The following is a 24,869-nucleotide window of genomic DNA, read 5'->3' as shown; positions in this document are numbered from 1 at the left end:
AATTCTAAAACAATGTGCACTCAACCAGGTGTGCCACCACCTGGTCCCATTGTTGTAAAAATTTTTTTCTTTTTCTTTTTTTTTTTAATAAGCAAATCTTTTATTGTATTTATTTATTCCCTTTTGTTGCCCTTGTTGTTTTATTGTTGTAGTTATTATTGTTGTTGTCGTCGTTGTTGGATAGGACAGAGAGAAATGGAGAGAGGAGGGGAAGACAGAGAGGAGGAGAGAAAGATAGACACCTGCAGACCTGCTTCACCGCCTGTGAAGCGACTCGCCTGCAGGTAGGGAGCCGGGGTTCGAACCGGGATCCTTATGCCGGTCCTTGTGCTTTGCGCCACCTGCGCTTAACCCGCTGCGCTACAGCCTGACTCCCTGTTGTAAATTTTTGCATTTTCTCTTTTTTAAAATTTGTTTTTTATTGGGGGATTAATGTTTTACAGTCAACAGTAAATGCAATAGTTTGTACATGCATAACATTTCCCAGTATCCCAGTATACATAACAATGCAACCCCCACGAGGTCCTCTGCAATCATGTTCCAGGACCTGAACCCTCTCCCCCACCCACCCTAGTCTTTTAATTTGGTGCAATACACCAACTCCATTCCAAGTTCTCCTTAGTGTTTTCTTTTCTGATCTTCTTTTTCAGCTTCTGCAAATGAGTGAGATCATCCCATAGTCATCCTTCTGTTTCTGACTTATTTCACTTAACATGATTTCTTCAAGCTCCATCCAAGATGGACTGAAAACAGTGAAGTCACCATTTTTAATAGCTGAATAGTATTCCATTGTGTATATAAACTACAACTTGCTCAGTCAAGTGAAACTTTTTTATTTTTATTTTCTTCCATAGTTAGGTCAGTCATAGGTGGTTGATGATTAGGGCTTTTCAAAGAATGAAAAACCTAACTTTATCTTTCTTTTATACTCCTATTTAAATTTTAACTGAGCACCGCTTAGTTCAGAGTATGGTGGTGCTAGCGGCTGAGCCTGAAATCTCAGTGATAGGCATGCAAGTCTTTTGTATAACTATTATGCTGTATCCTCAGCAATATAGTCCTATTTAATAAGAAGTATCTAAGTAGAGTGGATATTCAATTTTATCAAATGTTTTTCTGCATCTATGGAAGATCACAAGCAGCCCCAAGGAGAAAAGTTAGTATAGTGATTATGTTAACTGATTTTCTGATTCATTTGTATATTTTGGATAGAGACAGAGGAATTGACAGGAAAGGCAGAAATACAGAGGGAAGCAAGAAAACACTGGAGCAGTACTGCTTCACCCTCCAAGTGGAGACTGAGTGTCTGCAATGTGCGCGATCAACCAGGTGCACCACCACTAGCCACCCACCCGATTTCCTGATTCTTGATGTTAATATGAAACCCTTAATTCTACTTCATCATAGAATATATTCTCTTATCAAGACACTGGGCTCTATTTGTTAATGTTTACTTAAAACACAGGCATTAAAATTCACAACTGAGACTGGTCTGTAGTTTTTATTTCTTGGGTTATTTTTGTTGGGAATTTTATCTATTTTTTAATGCAAGAGATGAAAACCAGAACACTGCTTAGCTTTGAATTAAGGTGGTGCTGGGAGCTCAGAGACTCAGGCATCAAAGCCTTTCACACAACCACTGTGCTGTCTCCCTAGCCCTTGTTGGGTATTAGAGCTGATTTCATTAAAGGGCTTCAAGCTATTCTTCTTTCTATGCAGATTTGTACATAGCCACTGCATGACACCACTGAGCTGTTTAGCCAAGATACCTATTCCTATAGTTTTAGTTGTTTGTTGCTTCTTACTATAAACTGCTCCACCCACGTAAATTTTTACTTCAAAGTTGAGGTGAACAATTAATGCCTGAAACTCTAACCTAGAAGTCAGCTAATTATGGCTTACAGGCAGCCACAGATTTTTGTAAATAAAATCTCCTTGGAACACAGGCACACCCAGTCATTTAGGCATTGTCCATTAGCTATTGTCAGGCTACTGGCATTGATGAGTAAAGGCACACACACACAAACAAACAAACAAGACACAAAAAACCTAAAGTATTATTATCTAGTCCTTTGTAGAAAAGGCTTGCTGATCCTTGCTCTAATTCTTGAATCCTTTAAATCATACTCTTATCTTTTCATCTTTTTGTGCCAGAGAAAGAGTGCAAGAAGATACCCTTTATATTGTTTTTATAAAGTCCAGCCCATCAGAAAGAATGTCTTTAGGTGAAAACCTAAACCCTGGACCAGGCAGGTGGTTCTGGTCTCACCTCGGGTGAGTTTTTCTCAGAATGGAAGAGGCTGTATCACTTTTCCAAATTCCCTTTTATCTCCCAGGGAGTTCAAGGTAACAAACATGAAAGAAACTGCTCAATTCTTTGACCAAAGCAAACTAAGATAATCCTTGTATTTCTTCAAAGTCTAAATACAAGTCATATGTAACTGTGATGGCTGTGCTATTTATAAGTTAAATATGAGTTGACTGCTTACTTCTGACAGCAGACTCTCCAGAGACATAGGATCCATCTTGCTGTACACATTCCACAGGTTCAAACTCACATCCTGCAACTGCAACACAAGAGAAAACAATGAAACTAAGTCAAAGCATTAGGACAGAGTTCTTTTCTAGGTACTATTATTACAAAATCCTTATCCCCTTATCTTCTAAATGCCAAGATATGGGTATCTTTATTCTCTGACAACAAAAGCTGTAACAGTCAATCAGATCTCTTTTTTTGTTTGTTTGTTTTTTCGAATTCTTTACAGAGCCCCACCTACTCACCCGATTCTAACCCTTTGTAAAAACTACCCAAAGATAGACCAAGAAACCAAAACAAACCAAAACAAAAAACCAACAACAGGTATACCTCATATTTCATGGTGAAAAATCCATCCCCTCCAATGCCCTCAAGTGCAAAAGCCTGTACAATTGGCCATTTCTCCACTACAAACATATCAAATATCTGCAAGTGACCTAGAGGAATCAAGTACAACACATATCAAATATCATTCTGGATATCTGAGCCAGTGTAGTTAGACAGAGATATCATTCCTTACAAGTTCACCAAATGCTTTATGTAGAAAATGGAATGGAAAGAGATAAAATGGTTAGATATTAAAACTAAAAGTACAAAAAGGAAAAAGTCAAACCACAAGTTATATAAATTCATATTTCCCTTTCATATGTCTTCATGTTCTGGTTTCCTAAGTAATATAAATAAATAAATAGATAGATAGATAGATAGATAGATAGATAAGTAGTGGTCTATGGCATCTGGTTCACATCACTTGAATATAATTATTAACAGGGGACCAGATGGTGGGGCACCTGGTTGAGCGCACATGTGACAATGTGCAAGGACCCGGGTTCGAGCTTCTAGTGCTCACCTGCAGGAGGAAAACTTTGCAAGTGGTGAAGCAATGTTGCAGGTATTTCTGTCTCTCCTCTCTTATCACCCACTTCCCTCTAGATTTCTGGCTGTCTCTATCCAATAAATAAAATAAAGATTAAAAAATTAAAAAAATATATTCACAGACCCAAAGCTGGCTCCTCTAAGAAATATAGAAAATTAATTTCCTCAAGAGAAAGTTAACTTTTTTCCTTTCTATAACAATAACTTCAATATGAAGTTCTGAAAAATAAGGTATAACCACTGCTAAACTTGCTGATTTTAATCTTGTATTTTCACATATCGTTGTTGAGCCCTACTGTCAGCGTATTTTTAACAGCTACCTGAATTACTGGTTCTTATTACTATGTGTCAGCACAGGGGTTTCACCACTCCAGGCTAAGTTTTTCAGACAGAAAGACAAGAGATAGAGAAACAGAGAGAAAGATATCACAGGGGGCTGGGTGATGACACACCTGGTTGAGTGCATGTGTTACAATGCACAAGGACCAGGGTTCAAGACCCCAGTCCCCACCTGCAGTGGGAAAGCATCACAAGTGGTGAAGCAGGTAGTCTCTGTCTCTCTTCCTTTAAATCTCCCCCTTCCCTCTTAATTTCTGATGGTCTCTATCCAATAAATAAAGATAATAATTAAAAAATAAATTAAGTAGGGTCCTCAGGCATGTAAGTCTTGCACTATACCAAATGAGTGATTCCCATGGCCACATGTTTACTGTTTCTTATTAAGAGGCCCCACATCTACACTCTTAATAGTACAGATTAAATGGGAATTGTGGTAATCCCTTCTAAAAATAGGGCTATTGTGTTGCTGTAGAAACTTCACTAATGAATACAAGATTGCAAAGGAAAATCCCCAAATCTCATGCTGCTTGATCCTTTGTGTTTAGTAAGAATAGATCAATGGGTTTCCCAACTGAATGATTTCAATAAAAAGAGAAGACAGAAGTAAGAACACTGGATTCAAACAACATCCAAACAAGACACTCACCTTGGGAGCTATAAGGAATACCAATTCTGCTGCAATCTCGAGTCATGTCCACAAAGCTGGAAATTTTAAATTCTTCTGCAGCTTCCTCATCTTCATACTAAAGAGGAAAATTGATAGGAAAACAAACCAGATGAAGTATCATGCAAAGTCCCACATCTTTTCTACACTCTATCAAGTCAGACTTGTATCAATTGGCATTATTTATAAAGTACACCCAAAGGGGTGTTTTGAAAGTTGATTTCTTGTTTGTTGGTTATAAACACTTGTCACTCTTCTACCCATGTATAACATAAACTTGAAGTGGATCAGAAATGTAATTGCAGGAGGTCAAATCTATTGTCAAAAATTTCCAAAATTGCAAGTGGAAAAAGGAGATGTTGACCAATATCAAGTCACAATTTTTATGAGATTCTATGTCTCAAGTCCCAACTTCATTTCCAGACAAACTCTTGAAAAGAGTCCAAAAGGAAGCAGAAAAAGATACTAAAAATACAAGCATATATGGGGGGCTGGGGTAGATAACATAATGGCTATGCAAACAGACTATCATGCCTGAGGCTTCAAAGTCCCAGGATCAATCCCCTGCACCACTGTAAACCAGAGCTGATCAGTGCTCTGGTTAAATTAAAAAAAAAAAAAAAAATCCAAGCATATAAATGTCACAGTTTATTAAATTCTTTGGTACTAGTCCCCTAAAGGAAAGTTCCTATGCTGGTGATAGAGAAGCAGGAAAGTTAAAAATGCAGGCTGATAAACTTATCACTAGGCTCTAATTACAACAGTCTCCTTTGTCTCCTTCAGAAGACAATTTATAATGAAAGCTCATTATAATAAAACATAAAATGTTGCATTTAAAGCAACCCCTTTATGTAATAACATTCTGTAATTTAACTTTTCAGGGTCTTCTTGTTCAAGATCTGTATTTTCCTGAAATAGTATTTTTTTCAATTTTCTTTATTGGAGGATTAATGTTTTATATTCGACAGTATTTGTTTTTTTACTGCCATACTGCCACCAGGGTTATTACTGAGGCTTGGTGCCTACACAAGGAATCCACTGCTCTTGGCAATAATTTCCCTCCCCCCATGCCTTTTTTCCCCTCTATTTATTTGATAAGACGGAAACTGAGAGGAGAGGGGAGATAGAGGAGAGACACAGAGATAACTGCAGTACTCACTTCACTATTCATGATGCTTCCCCCGGCAGGTGGGAAGCAGGAGCTCAAACCCAGGTCCTTGTGCATGGTGACATGTGCTCAACTGGGTGCATCAGTGCCACTCCCAGACCCAAGAGTATTCTTAGAATATCTTTTTTAAAAGACTTTAAAAAAAAAATTAATTATTAGACAGAGACAGAGAGAAATTGAGGGGAGGGGAGGTAGAGAAGGAGAGAGAGAGAGAGACAACTACAGCCCTGTTTTACCACTTTCCCCCTGCAGGTGGGGACCAGGGGCTTGAACCTGGGTCCTCATGCACGTGTGTGTGTGTGTGTGTGTGTGTGTGTGTGTGTGTGTGTGTGTGTGTACACTTAACCAGGTATGCCACTGCCTGGCCCCTTTCTTAGAGTATCTCTAAGCACCTACTCTATCTTTCCTTATTTATTATTTATAATTTGATAGGACAGAGAGAAACTGAGAGGGAAGAGGAGATAGGGAAGGAGAAAGACAGAGAGACACCTGAAGCATTGGTTCACCTCTTGAGAAACTGTCCTCCTGCAGGTGGGGACCAGGGGCTTTAACTTGAGTCCTTGCACATGGTAACATGTAGGCTCAACTGGGTGTGCCACCTCCTGGCTCCCCCATACCCATCTTTTCTCCTTACCTCATTTTCGGTCATGCAGTGGAAATGTAGATTTCTCCAATGTGCCACATAGGGTAAAAGATAGCGATAGTTCACAGGATTACAGTACAGATGGACACTGTCTGATTTGATCAATATAATTACATCTATAGGAAAAGCAAAATTAAAACACAAATTGTCAAAAGCCTTTTATTTTAGACATTTTCCATCTATATAACTAGTAAAACATTCACAATGTAACAAAAATCTAAACTGCAAATTGAATTTTTCTTTATTTTTTTTAAAATATTTATTTTATTTATTTATTACCTTTTGTTGCCCTTGTTGTTTTATTGTTGTAGTTATTATTGTTGTTGTCGTTGTTGGATAGGACAGAGAGAAATGGAGAGAGGAGGGGAAGACAGAGAGGAGGAGAGAAAGATAGACACCTGCAGACCTGCTTCACCGCCTGTGAAGCGACTCGCCTGCAGGTGGGGAGCCGGGGTTCGAACTGGGATCCTTATGCCGGTCCTTGTGCTTTGCGCCACCTGCGCTTAACCCGCTGCGCTACAGCCCGACTCCCAAATTTTTCTTTATTTTTATGAGAGAAAGAGACCGACCCTGAGACCAGAGTACCAGTCTGTCATGTGCACAGTACCCATCACTGTGGTAGTCTGGCTATGGCAGTGCAGGCACTAAGCCAAAACGGCATCCATCAGAGTGTTTTATAAAGTTCAACACAGTCAAGTCTGTGGTACCAACTCAGTTGTGTACTTAATTCACTGCAAAGATATATCTCATATAGCAACTTCACAGACGATAGCCATTGAAAAGGAGAACAGTACTGAAAATAGCCAGTGACTGCAGGTTCTCCTTAGATTAAATAGTGTCTAAAGCTCTCAGCTATTGGTTTATCTGGTTTAAAATAACCGTGAGCCTGAGGACATGGCCTATAATCCCTGGGAAGGGTTATTATGTACTGGTATAAACTTTGTACACAGGAAAGGCTGGGAGGAAGGAAGTGGAGGCAAGTGGACAGGGCTTCTATAAATAGGTTAGCAGCTCACAGATTTAAGGACTATTACTAAATGAAATAAATAAAACAATCCCAAGGATGCAAATAAAGCCAAGTAAACTAACAAAAGAACTAACAAAAGAACCATGGAGTTGGGTAGAAACATTAAAGCTGTTTGCATAGTGAGAGACAAAGCAGTCATACTTCTAAAGGAAAAGCAGAGGCTCCATTCCATGGCTTCTCAGAAACCAGAGCCACCATGCCTCCTTTCCTCACACATCAGTATAGCTCAAAATGTAAAGCACATATCTGGTAGTCTCTGTTTCTCAAATCTCTAGGGGAGTTGCTGCAGGAGGTATACTTGAGGCAGGGAGCTTCTGGAGCAGCAGGTTTAGCAGAAGGCCAGTAAAATAAAGAGTATGTCAGACCATATTCTGGGTAGGGGAGACAGCATAATGGTCATGCAAAGAGACTCTCATGCCTGAGGCTCCAAAGTCCCAGGTTCAACCCCCAGCACCACCATAAGCTGTCGTTAGAGTTTAGGGCTCCAGCAGGCCAGGCTAGCTTCGCGGCAGTAAACAGAGTCGAGGACACACGGCTGGGCCGGGAAGCTGTATTTCTTTATTCATGAACAACAATTCATAAACTAACCCAAACCAATCACCACACAGATCTGTTCTGCATCCAGAGTCCTGGCCGGAGCCGCCGGAGGAGAAGGATGCAGGACAGATCTGTGTGGTGATTGGTTTGGGTTAGTTTATGAATCGTTGTTCATGAATAAAGAAATACAGCTTCCCGGCCCAGCCGTGTGTCCTCAAGTCTCTGTTTACCACTGCGAAGCTAGCCCGGCCTGTTGGAGCCCCGAACTCTAATGACAATAAGCCTGAACTGAGCAGTGCTCTACATTCTACAAAACATGATAGGTCAAGAGAATGTGGACCACACAGCTGGGTGGCCTCCTGGAGTAAAGCTACACAGCTGGCCCCTTAAGCCTCCATGAGTTCCACACCTGGTTTCTAAGAAACCCAGTATGGAGCAGCCTCTTCACTGCTGACTCACAGGTATGTGCTAAAGTCAAGATGGGGAGATACTGGGAAAGAGGCTTTCTCTCATCTCTCCCCACACTAATCTTAATGCACACAAACCTTCTGAGAGAGTCCTGTCCTGAAATGCTTTGTAAAGAGTCAGCTGAGGAGAGTCTGATGTCACCTGAATTGCCTGAGGGCTTCCTAAAGTAAACTGTATATTAATGTGTAACAACTTCAAAGAATTAGAAAGCAATAAAAGAAATAACACAATAGCCACTCAATGTAATTAAACCTTCTTAGGATTTCACCTGACTGATGTCATCAACTACAGACAGTGTTTAACTGAGTATACACAGTAAGGCCAAAGAGGAAAGTGTAAAAGAATATCGGGGAGTCGGGCGGTAGCGCAGTGGGTTAAGTGCACATGGCAAAAAGTGCAAGGACCAGAATAAGGATCCTGGTTCAAGCCCCCGCTCCCCACCTGCAGGAGAGTCGCTTCACAGGCAGTGAAGCAGGTCTGCAGGTGTCTATCTTTCTCTCCCCCCCTCTGTCTTCCCCTCCTCTCTTCATTTCTCTCTGTCCTATCCAACAATGATGACATCAACAACAATAATAACTACAACAATAAAACAACAAGGGCAACAAAAGGGAATAAATAAATATGAAAAAAAGAATTAGTATTGATAAATAGATAAACTGTTTTTAAAGTTGCTTTAAAAATTAAACTCCTCTTATTGGTCTCCTTTCCTCGTACATTAAGTATAGCTCAAAATGTACAGTATGTATCTAGTCATCTCAGCTCCTTAAATATTTGAATTTAAAAGTGAATTAGGGGGCCAGGTGGTGGAACATCCAATTGAATGCACACATTACCATGAACAAGGATCCCAGTTCAAGCCCCCAGCCCCCATTTACAGGGGGGAAGCTTCATGAATGGTGAAGCAGTACTGCAGATGTCTCTTTCTACCTATATCCCTCCCCCCTCTCAATCTCTCTGTCCTATCAAATAACTATTTATTTAAAAAAATGAATTAGTTGGGTCAGGGTGGTGGTGTACCCAGTATAGAGCCCATGTTACCAAACATAAGGACCTGGGTTCAAGCCCCTGGTCCCCACCTGCAGGGTAAAAGCATCATGAGCGGGAAAGCAGTACTGTACAGCTTTCTCTTTCTCCCTCTCTATTCCAACTTCTATCTCTATAAAAAATGAGTTAGTGGGGCTGGGAGATAGTTCACATTACTGGATGCCTGCCTTACTATGCATGAGGGCCTGGGTTTGAGTCCCTAGATATATATGGGAGCACCATGGAGGCAGCAGGGAGTTCATAGATGATGGAACAGAACTAAAGTGTTTTTTGTTTTTTGGTTTTTTTTGTCTCTCCCCTCCCAAACGAAAAAGAAAACGAAGAAGAAAAAACAAGAGAAAATGAAACAGTTGGGCCCTGGGGCCAGGCAGCGGCGCACCTGGTTAAGTGTTCACATTACAGTGCACAAGGACCCAGGTTCAAGTCCCCGATCCTTGCCTGAAGGGGAAAGCTTCATGAGTAGTGAATCAGGGCTGCAGGTATCTCTCTCTATCTCTCTCCCTCTCTATCCCTCCTCCATTCTTAATTTCTCTGTCTCTATCCATAGTACATACAGCTTTTAAAAAAAAAAAAAAAGCTGGGCCCTGAAGGCTGCTTGTGGTATTAAGCATGTAAAGCATTGATTTCATTCCTTTGCACTGTGTTGAAGAAAAAAAGGAATTTATTAATTTAAAGGAAATTGCTTTTTTTTTTTTTCTTTGACAGAGACAGAGAAGGCAGAAAGAATAAAAAGACCAAAGAACCAAAGCTCCCTTCAATGCAGTGGGGTCTGAGCTCAAGCCTGGGTCATGCATATGGCAAAGCACACTATCCAAGTGAGCTATTTTGCTGGCTCACTATTGCTCCTTTCATAACTACCCACTGCAATGAGATGACAGGATAAAGACAAAGGTGAGAAGAACAATAAAAAACTTTTGAGTATTTAAGCTCTAAATTTCAATGCCATAATATATATATTATATATTATATATAATATATATTATATATTATATATAATATATATATATATATATATATATATCTTTTTTTTTTTTTTTTTACCAGAACACTGTTCAGTTCTGGCTTATGGTGGTGCGGGGGACTGAACTTGGGATGCTGGAGTCTCAGGCATGAAAGTCTGTTTGCATAACTGTTATGTTATCTACCCTCTGCTTTTTTTGTTTTAATGCTATAATATCTTTAGTAACCTTTGCTGCAATGAAATATACGGCAAGCACAAGTATGGATCTTTAATAACTCTCTAAATGTGAGGGAAAGATAAATTTTAAAAAGTATTTATTTCCTTCAGGTGGTAGATAGAGTATGTTATCCAACCCCCCCTTCGGAGGATGGAACATTCTCTACCATTGTTGATCCACATTGAAGTAAAGGTCCTATGGGAGCCCCCAAAGGGGCCCATTATATTGTTCCTGATGGAGATGACCAGTGATATTGGAGAGAGGGATCTATATGAGGTTTAGGCTTATCATGTTTGTGTGGGAATTCCAGGACTCCCTGACTAGGGCCCCAGACTAAAGAGTCATCATTAAAGTATGCTAGTCTCTTGTCCTTATTTAGCTTTTGTAGTCCTTACTTTGATAAGGTTAGCTTTGGAGTGACTGAGGGAAGTGTAATAGGAAGTAGGTGAGGAGGGTATCTAGGTCTAAGTAGGAAGTATTTCATTAGGTACGTCAAGGTGCCTTTCTACTTGCTTGCTTCATATATTGACTCACTGCAAACTACTGTGCACTTTTGCTTTCAGGTATATATTTTGCCCTAATTTACGGATACATGTGTATATCTGCCCTTTCTCATGGGACCTGGTCTATAGCTAGGTTTTGAGGCTTTGTTAGGAAGTGGACCTATCTACCACCTGAAGATGGATCCTGAAATTGGTACAACTCAGAATGTTCCTACTGATGACCACAGAATACACGTTCGGACCTAAAGGGATGTAGAGGTTACATAGGCTCCTACGCTGAATATGGGCCCCAGACCAAATCGATGGGGTTTATAGTCAATAGTATTTATACAGTTTTCCCATATTTGGGAGCTACTCTCTTCTCTGATTCAGCTTTCTAGCCCTTTTTCCAGCAATGACGTCATCTCCACAGACAATAACTTGGGTCCACCTGCATACCAGATGTCAGACTCAGGAAAAAACTAACAAAGTCATGGGACCGTTGGAATATACCTAAAATAGACCTACTAGCTATTTACAAAATGGAGACCCCAAATCTTCATGACTAATCAACAAATTGTATGGCTTTATATGTTAACTCTTTTTTCAGTCACCAGGTTCCAGATGCTACCATGATGCCAACCGAACTTCCCTGGGCAGATGACCCCACCAATGTGTCCTGGGGCTCCACTTCTTCAGAGCCCTGCCCAACTAAGGAAAGAGAGAGATGGGATGGGAGAATGGATTGACCTGTCAATGCTCATGTGCAGGTGGGCTAAAAATATTGTCTGGGGGCTGGAGTATGGATAGACCTGTCAACGTCCATGTTCAGTGGGGAAGCAATTACAGAAGCCAGACCTTCCACCTTCTGCAACCCACAATGACCATGGGTCCATGCTCCCAGAGGGATAGAGAATGGGAAAGCTATCAGGGAAGGGGGTGGGATATGGAGATTGGGTGGTGGGAATTGTGTGGAGTTGTACCCCTCCTACCCTATGGTTTTGTTAATTTATCCTTTCTTAAATAAAAAATAAATTTAAAAAAAAAAGAATAGGAAAGCTATCAGGGGAGGGGATGGGATATGGAACTCTAGTGGTGGGAATTGTACCCCTCTTATCCTATGGTCTCGTCAGTGTTTCCACTTTATAAATAAATACATTAAAATAAACAAAATAATTTATTTCCACTAGGGAAAGATAGAAAAAGGCTGAGGTTATGGACTGACCTGCTAAAGACCATGTCCAGCAGAGAAGCAATTACAGAAGCCAGACCTCCTACCTTATGCACCCCCCAAAAATTTGTGGTCCTTAGTCTCAGAGGGGAAGAAGATGATGGGGGAAGATGACTAAGAGGGCTCTGAACTCCACTTCCATCAGGATCCAGAGAGAGAACAGGAAAAAAGGAAAGACATTCAGAAGTAGTAACAGATGTAGCTGTGACTTAAAATAGAAGAGAAGGCAGGACTATAGCAAAAAAATGGGGGAAAATATATATAGATAGATAGACAGACAGACAGGCAGACAGTTATAGAAATAATAGTCAACCTGTATCTGTAACCTTTTGAGAATCACTGCAGTTTCCAATGGAGGGAATGGCGACAGAACTGTGGTGGTGGCAACATTGTGGAATTGTAACTGTTACTTTGTAAATCACTAATAAAATTAAGAAATACTTAAAGATATTTAGTTATTATGAGAAAAAGAATGAGAGAGGAGAGAGAGAGAGGAAGTATCAGAGAAGTGCTCAGTTCTGGCTTAAGGTGGTTCCAAGGATTGAACCTGTGGCCTCTGGGGCCTCAGCTATGCAATGGGGTTTTCTAATAGGCTAAGCTGTCTGCCTGGAACCTGGATTTCCAAATCCCACAGATGTTATACAGGGTAAGAAAACCACTTTTTAAATCAAAATCTAAAACTGAATTTGAACTCAAAGGGCTGCTTCATACTGTGTTTCCCCTCCTCCCCTCCCCCCCTCCTAGATTTACTTATTTGTTAATGATGGAGTCAGAAACCCAGAGCAACTCTCTTACACTGAGATGCAGGGGGTTGAACCTGGGACCTCATGCTTGAGAGTCCAAGGCTTTATCCACTACCTCAGAAGTCCCCAAACTATGTGGAGCTCATAGAGGTTTAAAAATGGGAGGTGGCAAGATAGCTTACCTGGGAAGATGCCTGCTATGCCATGTGTATAACCCAGTTCAAGGCCAGCCCAATACTATCTTTCCTTCTCTCCCTCTGTCTCTATCTCTCTATCTGAAAAGTTGGCCAAGTGGTCTGGGAGGTGGCACAGTGGAAAAAAGATAAAAAAAAAAAAAAAACCACCAAAAAACTGGACTCTCAAGCATAGGGTTCTGAGTTCAATCCCCAGCAGTACATATACCAGAGTGAAGTCTGGTTCTTTTTCCTCTTCCTTTCCTATCTTTCTCATAAATGAATAAATAAAACATTTTTTAAAAGTTGGCTCAGGGGAGTCGGGTGATAGCACAGTGGGTTAAGCGCAGGTGGCTCAAAGCACAAGGACCGGCAGATTAAGGATCTTGGTTCGAGCCCCAGCTCCCCACCTGCAGGGTAGTCACTTCACAGGTGGTGAAGCAGGTCTGCAGGTGTCTATCTTTCTCTCCCCCTCTCTGTCTTCCCTTCCTCTCTCCATTTCTCTCTGTCCTATCCAACGACGACAACAATAATAGTAACTACAATAATAAAAAGAAACAAGGGCAACAAAAGGGAATTAATAAATAATTTTTAAAAAGTTCGTTCAGAACAGTGAAGTCCAATGATGACAAAAAAAAAAGTATACAACCTGGGTTTGAGCCCTAGTACCTTATGGGAATGCCATGGCACTGGCAGAAACTCCAGTGTTGTGGTGTCTCTTTACCTGAAATAAAATGAATGAAAAAGCTCAGAGAGCAGTGAAATCAAGCATGCATGAGGACCAGAGAGAGAGACAGACAGACAGACAGACAGACACTCATGCACATGCACACGCACACAAACACAGATCTAAAGAGAGAGAGAGATAAAGATAGACAGACAGACAGCAGATAGAGAAATCTTCAGTCAGTTTGTAAGGATAAACTGTCAAGGACCTTACCACAGCAGAATTTTCACATGCACTAAACAAGGGCTCCTCAGCCTCAGCACTATTGAAAAATTAACAAAGAGGGGCTTCTGTAAGGGGTTATTCTGTTCTTTGTAGGATACTTAGTAGGATTCCTGGTTTCATCCAATTTATCCAGTTGTGACAATCAAAAATAAAGTCTGCAGATACTTCTAGATATCCCCTAAAGGATACATCAACCCCCACTTGAGAACCACTACATTAGACTCATAGAAGATTATTTCAACATCAAATAGATGTTTGCTTTCGTGAGTCCCATAGTTGCTTCACAAGAGCTCTCTTTCCCAGTTTGATCTGTCTATTCTTGTGTGTCCTAACTCATTTGGCAGACAAGGCATGATGCTAAGTGTGTGATATCAGAGATAGCTCCTGGGCATTAGCCCACAGTAACATCAACACAGGCTGAGTGTCTCAGAGCTGAGGAAAGGGGCCTACAAGGAGAAAGCCTGCTTTGTAGTCATGGGCAGCATCGTCATGAATTAAAGTCACACAGAAAACAATTCCCAAAGACAGAGCAGAACAAAGGGCCTTTTGCCTAAACTTGAGGTCCACATGAAGTCTTCCTTGTATGAATAGCCTGTAGGCTCATCCTTAACTCACCACTGAAAGTGCTTTCATAGGACAACAGCACATAAACTGAACCTCCCAGCATATAGAGGGAGTAGGCAATTGAGGAGAAAACCAGTACCTTGCCAAGAATACATAAAGCCCAACATCAATCTTTACTTTTTTTATTTCCCCAAAAACTGACTTAACCAGTAAATATACTTTGAAAACAAGTCTTGTCACCTGTCTTTTATTATCTAGCAGGTGACCCAACAGGAGAATAGTACTTAATAAACTAGCAAAGAAGAAATGCTACTATATTAAACATGTTAAAATAATACATTAGGGAGTCGGGCTGTAGCGCAGCAGGTTAAGCACAGGTGGCGCTACGCTCAAGGACCGGCGTCAGGATCCCGGTTCGAGTCCCCGGCTCCCCACCTGCAGGCAGGTCCCTTCACAGGAGGTGAAGCAGGTCTGCAGGTGTCTGTCTTTCTCTCCCCCTCTCTGTCTTCCCCTCCTCTCTCCATTTCTCTCTGTCCTATCCAGCAACAACGACATCAATAATAACTACAACAATAAAACAACAAGGGCAACAAAAGGGAATAAATAATTAAAAAATAATAATAATACATTAAATTAGTGATATATCATTTCAGTAATAAATAAGCAAAAGAAAACTGGGACTACTACTTTAAATTTGATCATATTTGTTTCATCAAACAAGTACAAAATAATAATCCAAATAAATAAATCACCTTCACCCTTCACATAGTTATCACTACTTACCATCTAGAACTTCTTCAGAAAACCCTGTTTTCTCAAAGTCACCGGTATTCTGATTGTATAAACCAAAGAGGAGATAATTGGCCAACTCTCTGCAGCCTTCATTATACCTGCTGTCGATTCCTGGAAGGCAAAGAAAGTGTTGATTTGTTACACTATATACTGTATGAGCTCTAGTCATTTCCACCTGCTTAGCAAAAAGTCTGATGGTTAAGTGCAACAACTCAAACCAGTTTTGGGTAAGAAATCAAGTTAAGTGACTCTCTGTGAAAGAAATATAAAGTATCCTTATATAAGGTATAAAGGATTTAAAGTATCCTTACCTGGATTTAAGTCTATAGTTTAGACAGTCTAACAGCACAAATTATTGAAGCTATTAATTTCTGAAAAGCAAATCTTGCAGCTAGTGGGGGGAGTGGTACAGCAGTAGAGTGCTGCACTCACAAGCATGGGGTCCTGAGTTCAATTCTTAGCACTGAATGTGCCAGAATGAAGCTCTAGTTCTCATTAATAGATAACTATTTTAAGGCAAATCTTGAAGATAAAGGGATCCAGAAAATATGATCCAAGTCCTGTCATGGCTGTTAGAGGTATGTAAATACTTGCATATGGGATATAAATAGGGGTCAGAAAAATAGTAAATTCTCAAAGAGACATTTACCGAAACATGTGGGATAAATAAAGGCAGATTAAGGTGGACTGAAAGGAACCTAAAGGAGAGGAAAAGTGAATAGATTCAAATTCACCAATGCAAATATTTACCAGGTCCAAGGACTATGCTAGTTGTTAAGAGTGTGTAGTAAACATACCTGCAAGTGTCCCTCATGAAGCTTACAGTCTGATAGGGCTGGATCAGAAACAAATAAAAGGAGATTAAACAACACTGCCTTCACTACGGCCTCTCAATGCCACAGGAATATACACTATCTGGTTTCTTGGTAATATGAGCTATGGCTCTGACAAGAGGGTCATATTCAGTACAAAAGGTAGAATTCTATGTGAGGCAGAGGAAGGGGTTGGGACAGAAGGAGTTCCAAGAATGAAATATGGCTGTAATCTGGAAAACAGAATGCCAGCAGTCATTCAGAAAAGTGAGAAGTAATGGTCATCCAGACCATGAAAATGGTGGTTTACTTCTTTGGCCTTCTCCCTAAAACCCACAACCTAAGTCTAATCATGACAAAAACATTAAAAACTATTCTTAACAGAGATACAAGCTACAAACACCCAGGGACTGCCTATGACAAGAGTTTTCTAATATGGGACTCCTTTCTCATCTGAGACTGAAGTATTGCCCTGTGCTATTCAACATGATACTTCACTGAAGAAGTACATCAGTGAAAAGAAGGGTGAAAAAGAATCAAAAGCAAGAGTGACTTGACTGACCTAGGGCCAAAATTTGAATGGACTAGGGAAATGGGGGGGGTGGTGGTGCACCTGGTTGAGAGCACGTTACAATGTGTAAGGACCCTGACACAAGCCCCCTCCCCCCAATCCCCACCTATAAGGGGGAAGTTTCACAGTGAAGCAGTGTTACAGGTAACTCACCCTCTCTGTCTGTCTTTTCCTTCTCTCTCTCAATTTCTCTGTCTCTATCCAAAATAAATAATTAAATTAAGTTAAATTAAAGCCAGGAGGTAGCATACCTGGTTGAGCATACATATTACAGTGCACAAGGACCAGGGTTCGAGCCCCCAGTCCCCACCTGCAGGGTGAAGACTCCATAAGTGGTGAAGCAGTACTGCAAATGTATGTGTTCCTTTCTCTCTCTCCCTTTCCTCTCAACTTCTCTCTGCTTCTATCCAAAATAAAAAATTAATTAAATTTTAAAAAGGGGGGGCTCTGGGAATAAAAAAAAATGATTCGACCTGGCCAGCCTGGCTTTAGCATGTCCCACGTGAAGGACTCTAGCAACAGAAATTGCTATAGAAATTACTAAGCACGGGAGTCGGGCTGTAGCACAGCAGGTTAAGCGCAGGTGGCGCTAAGCACAAGGACCCGCATAAGGATCCTGGTTCAAGCCCTGGCTCCCCACCTGCAGGGGTGTCGCTTCACAAGCGGTGAAACAGGTCTGCAGGTGTTTATCTTTCTCTCCCTCTCTCTGTCTTCCCCCGCCCCTCTCCATTTCTCTCTGTCCTATCCAACAACGACAACAACAATAATAACTACAACAATAAAACAACAAGGGCAACAAAAGGGAATAAATAAATAAAAGTAAATATTTAAAAAAATATTTAAAAAAAAAAGAAATTACTAAGCACAGGAGTTGGGCAGTAGCTCAGCTGGTTAAATGCACATGGCACAAAGTGCAAGGACCAGAGTAAGGATCCCGGTTCGAGTCCTTGTATCCCCACCTGCAGGGGAGTCACTTCAAAGGCAGTGAAGCAGGTCTGCAGGTGTCTATCTTTCTCTCCCCCTCTGTCTTCCCCTCCTCTCTACATTTCTCTCTGTCCTATCCAACAATGATGACATCAATAACAACAACTACAATAAAGGCAACAAAAGGGAATAAATAAATATTTAAAAAAAAAGAAACTACTAAGACTAGGGGCCAGGTGGTGGTGCACCTAGTTGAGCTCACGTTACAATGCTCTAGGGCGCAGATTTGAGCCTGTTTTCCCCACCTGATGGGGGAAAGCTTTGTGACTGGTAAAGCAGGGCTATAGGTGTCTCTCTGTCTCTCTCTCTCTTTCTATCTCCTTTCTCTCAATTTCTGGCTGTCTCTACCCAATAAATAAAGATGTTAATAATTTTAAAGGAAGGGGGCTGAGTGGTAGTGCACTGGGTTGCGAAGCACAAGGACTGGCACAAGGATCCTGGTCGAGCCCCCAGCTCTCCACCTGCATGCAAGGGGGGGGTCATGTCACAGGCAGTGAAGCAGGTCTGCAGGCATCTATCTTTCTCTCCTCCTCTGTCTTCCCCTCCTTTCTGGATTTCCCTCTATCCTATCCAACAATGACGACGACAACAAAATGGAGAAAATGGCCTCCAGGAGCGGTGGATTCATAGTACAGGCACCGAGCCCCAGTGATAACCCTGGGGGCAAAAAAAAAAGTAAAGAAAAAAGAAATTACTAAGACTATGAAGACTGATTATGGGAGACAGGCAGTAGCATAGTGGGTTAAGCGCACGTGGTGCAAAGCGCATAAGGATCCCGGTTTGAGCCCCTGGCTCCCCACCTGCAGGGGAGTCACTTCACAAGCGGTGAAGCAGGTCTGCAGGTGTCTGTCTTTCTCTCCCCCTCTGTCTTCCCCTCCTCTCTCCACTTCTCTCTGTCCTTTCCAATAATGACATCAATAATAACAGTAACTATAACAATAAAACAACAAGGGCAACAAAAGGGAATAAATACTTTAAAAAAAGACTGATTATATAAAATTAAAGGCAAAAGAAACAACACAGATAAACACTGTGCTGTCGTTGATAAGATTATTTCCACAGGCATATTCTTAGTTGACAATTCCTACAGTCCCACACATGCACACAGAAATTAAAGAAGTAAAAATTGGACGGTGGGCAGCAGACTTCTCACCAACTTGGGAATTTACAGATAAGCAAAAGGAAAGGGCTAGGATGATTCACGTGGTAATGGGTTAATGGGAGGCATTAATATACATTCATGTTTACCTTAAGTGATCACATAGATAAACAGGTACAGATAAGCACAGACATGTACTTTCTTATTACTATGTCAGCAAAGAAGGCAACAAGTACACTTGGGACTAATACCAGCTTCCTTCCTTCCCCCTCTCCCTCTCTCCTTCCTTCCTTCCTTCCTTCCTTCCTTCCTTCCTTCCTTCCTTCCTTCCTTCCTTCCTTCCTTCCTTCTTTCCTCCCTCCCTCCCTCCCTCCCTTCCTTTTTGCAGCACCAGGGCCTTGCCTCCAGGGAATATTTTTAACTACTCTGCACACTGCTTCTCATAAGCTTAAATTTAAGCCCTGGTAAGTGAAAAACAAAATTATGCAGACTCTGAGAAACTGGTAGTGATTCACTTCTGTGAAGAAACTGGGTGTTGGGGCCATGTGGTAGTGCACCTGGTTGAATGCCTATGTTCCAATGAGCAAGGACCTAGGTTTGAGCTGCTGGTCCCACCTGCAGGGGAAAAGTGGTGAAGCAGTGCTGCAGGTCTCTCTCTCTCTCTCTCTCCCTTTTCCCTCTTAATTTCTGATAGTCTCTACCTAATGAATAAATAAAAATAAGAAAATTAGACACTATGCATAACATGTTTCCATTTGTGCTAAGATAAAGTTGAAAATGTTTTATCTAAGTAGGATTGGATATCTGAACTAGGAAGCTCTGTTCATTGTTATTCATACCTGTCTAGCTTTTAAATTACGTGATGCAGGGAAATTGTATGCATGTATCAACAACTGTACTGTAAACCATTAATCCCTCCAATAAAGTGGGAAAAATTATGTAATGAATTTTCATGTTGACAATACTTTAAAAAGAGGTATTTATTGTTTTTTGTTTGCTTATTTATTTATTTATTTATTTATTGGAGAGACCATAGCACTACTCTCTCCCATATGTGGTGCTAGGGCCTCACATATGCAAATCCTGTGCTCTATCATTGATGTCACTCCAATAATTCAAAACAAATTGAGAAAAAACACCCAATTCTGCCACCTTATAATGATAAGCAAGTCTGGTATCATTTCTCAGAGTCAGTGTCCTCCTCTGTAACACAGGGGTGACAATGCTACCTTGTAAAAACTCTGTGAAGAGCCACGAGATAACATACACCAAGTTCCTGCTCTGAGGAGGGGCTTTGTCATTTGACCTCATTAAGGCAGCAACAGATTTCAAGGGGAGAAGCGATGGGCTAGGAGAAGAACACCAACTCACAGTATAGCTCACATTGGTACTATCATTAGCATCTTCCTGCTAAGTTCTGCCATTTTGAGTACCAGCTTGTTGGAGTCCCACAGTGTTGAAAGCACTGACCTAGGATGCAGAGGATCCCATCAGGATGAGACTTGCTGCTCTGGGTAAGGATGTTTTGGACCTGGCGGAGCCGGCTACAGCTGTAACAAGAACACAAAACAAGTTCCTGAGTACCAACACAGAAGGCATGAAGAGGAAGGACAGCTAGAAATGGAAGCTGGTCCTTGTCTGGTTTTCACATTAGAACTATAAAATGAAGTGGGGAAGTGTTCTACTTTCTTCTACTTTTGGATTATGCATATGTAGCTGGTCTGAATATAATGTAATCCATTATATTAACAGGCTAAAGAAAATAATCATACAGTCTTTGATGTAGAAAAAACATCTCATGAAATTCAACACTCATAATAAATAAGCTCAGGAAAACAGTAGTTGTGCACCAAACCTGGAAGCTGAGACTCCAGAGGTCTCAGGTTCAATCCCCAGCTGATATCACCACATGTCAAAGCTGAGTTTCCTCAGCTTGACAAAAAAACTTATGAAAAATCATGCAAGCAAAATTTGGGTGTATAAGTAGTGGTAACAAGGGAAGCAAGGCCATTCATTGGTTTTTTCAATAAGTCGTTTTGAGTAAACTATATATCTACATGCAAAAGAATCCATTGGAATCCTAATACTACATACAAAATTTAACTCAGAATAAGGACCTAAATATAAACCTAAAACCATTAAAGTCTTTAGAATAATAAGAATGTTTCATGAAGTTGAATTTGGTAATGATTTTTACAATAACACCAAAAACCAGACAACAAAGGGAAAAATATAAATAAGACTTCATCATAATTTAAAAAATTATGTTCACTACAAGATACAGTTAGCAGAAGAAGACAACCCTGTCTGAGGAACAGCTCACTTGTATAAAGTATTTGTCTTACTCTGAACAAGGCTTAGGTTCAAGCTCCAGCTCGAGAGCTCCATGGTCTCATGTGAGAGATGGTGCTGTGGTGTCTCTCCTCATTCTTCTGTCACACTCTTTTTCCCATCTGCCCACCCCAAGTAAGAAAGGAAAAGACTAAGCCAGGGAAGTCACTTTATTTTTTTAAAATACGTGCTTATGTGTGCATGTATGTATGTATGTCAGAAAAATGCAAATAAAGACAACAATGAGATACCACTTCACTCCTGTGAGAATGTCATACATCAGAAAAGGTAGCAGCAACAAATGCTGGAGAGGCTGTGGGGTCAAAGGAACCCTCCTGCACTGCTGGTGGGAATCTAAATTGGTCCAGCTTCTATGGAGAGCAGTCTGGAGAACTCTCACAAGGCTAGAAATGGATCTACCCTATGATCCTGCAATTCCTCTCTTGGGGGTATATCCTAAGGAACCGACATATCCATCCAAAAAGATTTGTGTACACATATGTTCTTTTATTTATTTACTTATTTATTCCCTTTTGTTGCCCTTGTTGTTTTTATTGTTGTAGTCATTATTGTTGTTACTGATGTCGTCGTTGTTGGATAGACCAGAGAGAAATGGAGAGAGGAGGGGAAAACAGAGAGGGGGAGAGAAAGACAGACACCTGCAGACCTGCTTCACTGCCTGTGAAGCGACTCCCCTGCAGGTGAGGAGCCAGGGGTTCAAACCAGAATCCTTCTGCCAGTCCTTGCACTTTGCACCACCTGCGCTTAACCCGCTGCGCTACTGCCCAACTCCTGTACACATATGTTCTTAGCAGCACAATTTATAATAGCCAAAACCTGGAAGCAACCCAGGTGTCCAACAACAGATGAGTGGCTGAGCAAGTTGTGGTATATATACACAATGGAATATTACTCAGCTATTAAAAATGATGACTCCAATGTTTCAGCCCATCTTGGATGGAGCTTAAAGAAATCATGTTAAGTGAAATAAGTCAGAAACAGAAGGATGAATATGGGATGATCTCACTCTCAGGCAGAAGTTGAAAAACAAGATCAGAACAGAAAACACAAGTAGAACCACAAGTAGAGTTGGTGTACTGCACCTCAGTACAGGTCCAAAAAGGAGGATAGAGGTGGAAGAAATGTTATGTACAAACTATTGTATTTACTGTTGAATGTAAAACATTAATCCCCCAATAAAGAAATTTAAAAAAGAATAACTACATAAGTATATTTAATAATTAAAATTAAAATAGAATTTTCTTTTTCCCAGAGTAAATCACTGCTGTAATTGGCACCTCTTATTTTCTTATTAAATAGGTGAAATCAAATTCAGTTCTTTTTCCCTTGTATACTTCCCTAATTTAATTTTTAACCAGAACATAGTCTATTATTTGCCACTGGACCATGAAACTTGTCGTTGAAATTTTAACCTATTAGAAAAGCACCACTTAAGAGGGACTTGGGTTGGTGATGGGAGTAGTGTAGAGACACATATCATGAAGAAATAATAAATTGTACCCACATGCCAACAAATGTACCGTAAACCATTATTTCCTCAACAAAATAATTTGGAAAATGAAAAAAAAAAAAAAGACAGCGTTAAGTATTTTTAAACAATTATCATTTTATTTGGAATGGCAGGGAGAAACCAAGAAGGAAGTGAGAAATATAGGAGAGAGATGCCTGCAGCACTGCTTCACCACTCATGAAGCTTCCCCCCTGCATGTGGGGGCCTGGAGCTTGAACCCAAGTCTTTGTGCATGGTAACATGCGCTCAACCAGGTGTGCTATTGCCCAGCCCTAAATATGTTTTTTTAAATCCACAACCATCCATATCCCCAGCATCTAGATTTCACCATGTTAACATTTTGGTATACATTTTTATCTGAGTCAGTGATTTTTCTAAATTATGTACACAAAAGTTTCTTATCCTTTTGTTGATGAAAAAGGAGGGTCTGGGAGATATTTCAGTGGGCAGAGTACACATCTTGTGCAAGAAGCCCTGGCTTGATGAGTAGTACCACAGGGGAACACCATAGACAATACCAGAGGCTCTCCAAAATGCAGGGAATTGTGTCTCTCCCTCTGGAAGGAATCAATTATTAGGCCAGGAAGGCTACTTAGTGGTACTACACAGCTTTTGCCAGAGCACTGTTAAACTCTAGTTTATGGTGGTACAGGGGATTGAACCTGGGATTTTGGAGCCTCAGGCATAAGAGTCTCTTCGCATAACCATTATGCTATCTCCACCACCCTCATATTTTTTTTAAATACTTAAAAAATCTTTTTATTATCATTTATTTATTGGATAGAGACAGACAAATCAAGAGGGAAGGGGGAAGATAGAGAGGGAGAGAGACAGACAGACACCTGAAGCCCTACTTTACCACATGCAAAGCTTCCCCCCTGCAGGTGGGGACTGGGGACTTGAACCCGGGTCCTTGTGCACTTCAACATGTGCACTCAACCAGGTGCACCACTACCCGCCCCCCCCCCATATTTTCGTATTATCTTTATTTCTTTATTGGATAGAGACAGCCAGAAATTGAGAGGAAGAATGAGAGAGAGAGAAAGAAAGATGGAGAGACACATACAGCACTGCTTCCCCTCTTGTGAAGCTATCCCCCTGCAGGTGGGGACTGGAGGCTTGAACTTGGGTCCTTGCACACTGTAGTGTGTGCATTCAACTAGGTACACCACCAGCCAGCCCCACCTCCCATACTTTTTAAAGCAGATTATTAGATAAAAATTTAAGTCTTCCTTGATTCTCACCCTCATGAGTCACCATTATGAGTATGTTTATTTCTAACTTTTTTGGATTCATACTTGGACTCTAGATAAGCTGAAGAAAACAAGACTTAAAGGGGCCAGGTGGCAGCACACCTGGTTGAGTACATGTTACAATGCACAAGGACACAGGTTTGAGCCCCCAATCCTCACCTGCAGACGAAAAGCTTTGCAAGTGGTGAAGCAGGGCTGCAGGTGTCTATCTCTTCCTCTCTATTTCTCCTTCCCTCTCAATTTGACTGTCTCTATTCAATAAATAAGATAATACAAAAAAGAAAAAAAGAAAACAAGACCTAAACAGACAGTTTACCTAAGATCACAAAGTTGAATAAAGATTAACACTACCAGAACCTGCATGTTCAGCCCAGCTCACACCTGCTTTCCTACTATACCTCACTGATTTTTCTGACAATAAAGTCACTCATGAAATTATTATTCCTGAATTATAAAAGAACCTTTCCTGTTCTTCCCTCCTTCCATTTTATGTTATAGTGAATTCACTGCTGCTTTTCTAACAACTACTACCTACCAGCCCGATATACTTTTAGTTTATTTATATTTCATTATTCTGGCCCTCTGAAACAATTTTTTTTCTTGTCATGTGTCACAGCTCCCTAAGATAGGTGTCAGCACAGCTCAACCCCCACCAAACTGTCATCCTCCTCTACCACAAAACATTATCCCCCTAGAAAATTTTGGTTTTGGGGGCCAGGTGGTGGCATACCTGGTTAAGTACATGTTACAATGTGCAAGGGCCTGGGTTCAAGCCCCCAGTCTCCACCTGCAGAGGGAAAGTTTTGCAAGTGGTGAAGCAGTGCAGCAGGTTTCTGTTTCTTTCCTCCCTATCTCCCCCCTCCCTCTCAAT

General features: G+C 40.8%; 1 protein-coding gene across 3 annotated transcripts in view; it reads right to left on the bottom strand.

Moving 5' to 3' along the window:
- DNAAF9 (dynein axonemal assembly factor 9) overlaps positions 1-24,869 on the bottom strand; it is a 135,490-nt gene that overhangs the window by 90,038 nt on the left and 20,583 nt on the right. For 2 of the 3 annotated variants that reach the window (XM_007539539.3, XM_016195397.2), the window contains exons 2-7: positions 20,354-20,433; positions 15,409-15,528; positions 6,218-6,342; positions 4,398-4,494; positions 2,867-2,973; positions 2,490-2,567 (exon numbers count right to left, since the gene is read on the bottom strand). In XM_007539539.3, the coding sequence (XP_007539601.1) occupies positions 2,490-2,567; positions 2,867-2,973; positions 4,398-4,494; positions 6,218-6,342; positions 15,409-15,528; positions 20,354-20,433 (607 nt within the window). Of the gene's footprint in view, positions 1-2,489; positions 2,568-2,866; positions 2,974-4,397; positions 4,495-6,217; positions 6,343-15,408; positions 15,529-20,254; positions 20,434-24,869 lie in introns of those variants that run through there. The other variant, XM_060187199.1, reaches the window with a different exon arrangement.

The sequence above is a fragment of the Erinaceus europaeus genome, chromosome 1 (genome assembly GCF_950295315.1).
Source record: "Erinaceus europaeus chromosome 1, mEriEur2.1, whole genome shotgun sequence".
Taxonomy (NCBI): domain Eukaryota; kingdom Metazoa; phylum Chordata; class Mammalia; order Eulipotyphla; family Erinaceidae; genus Erinaceus; species Erinaceus europaeus.
This window is presented reverse-complemented; position numbering and strand designations above follow the sequence as displayed.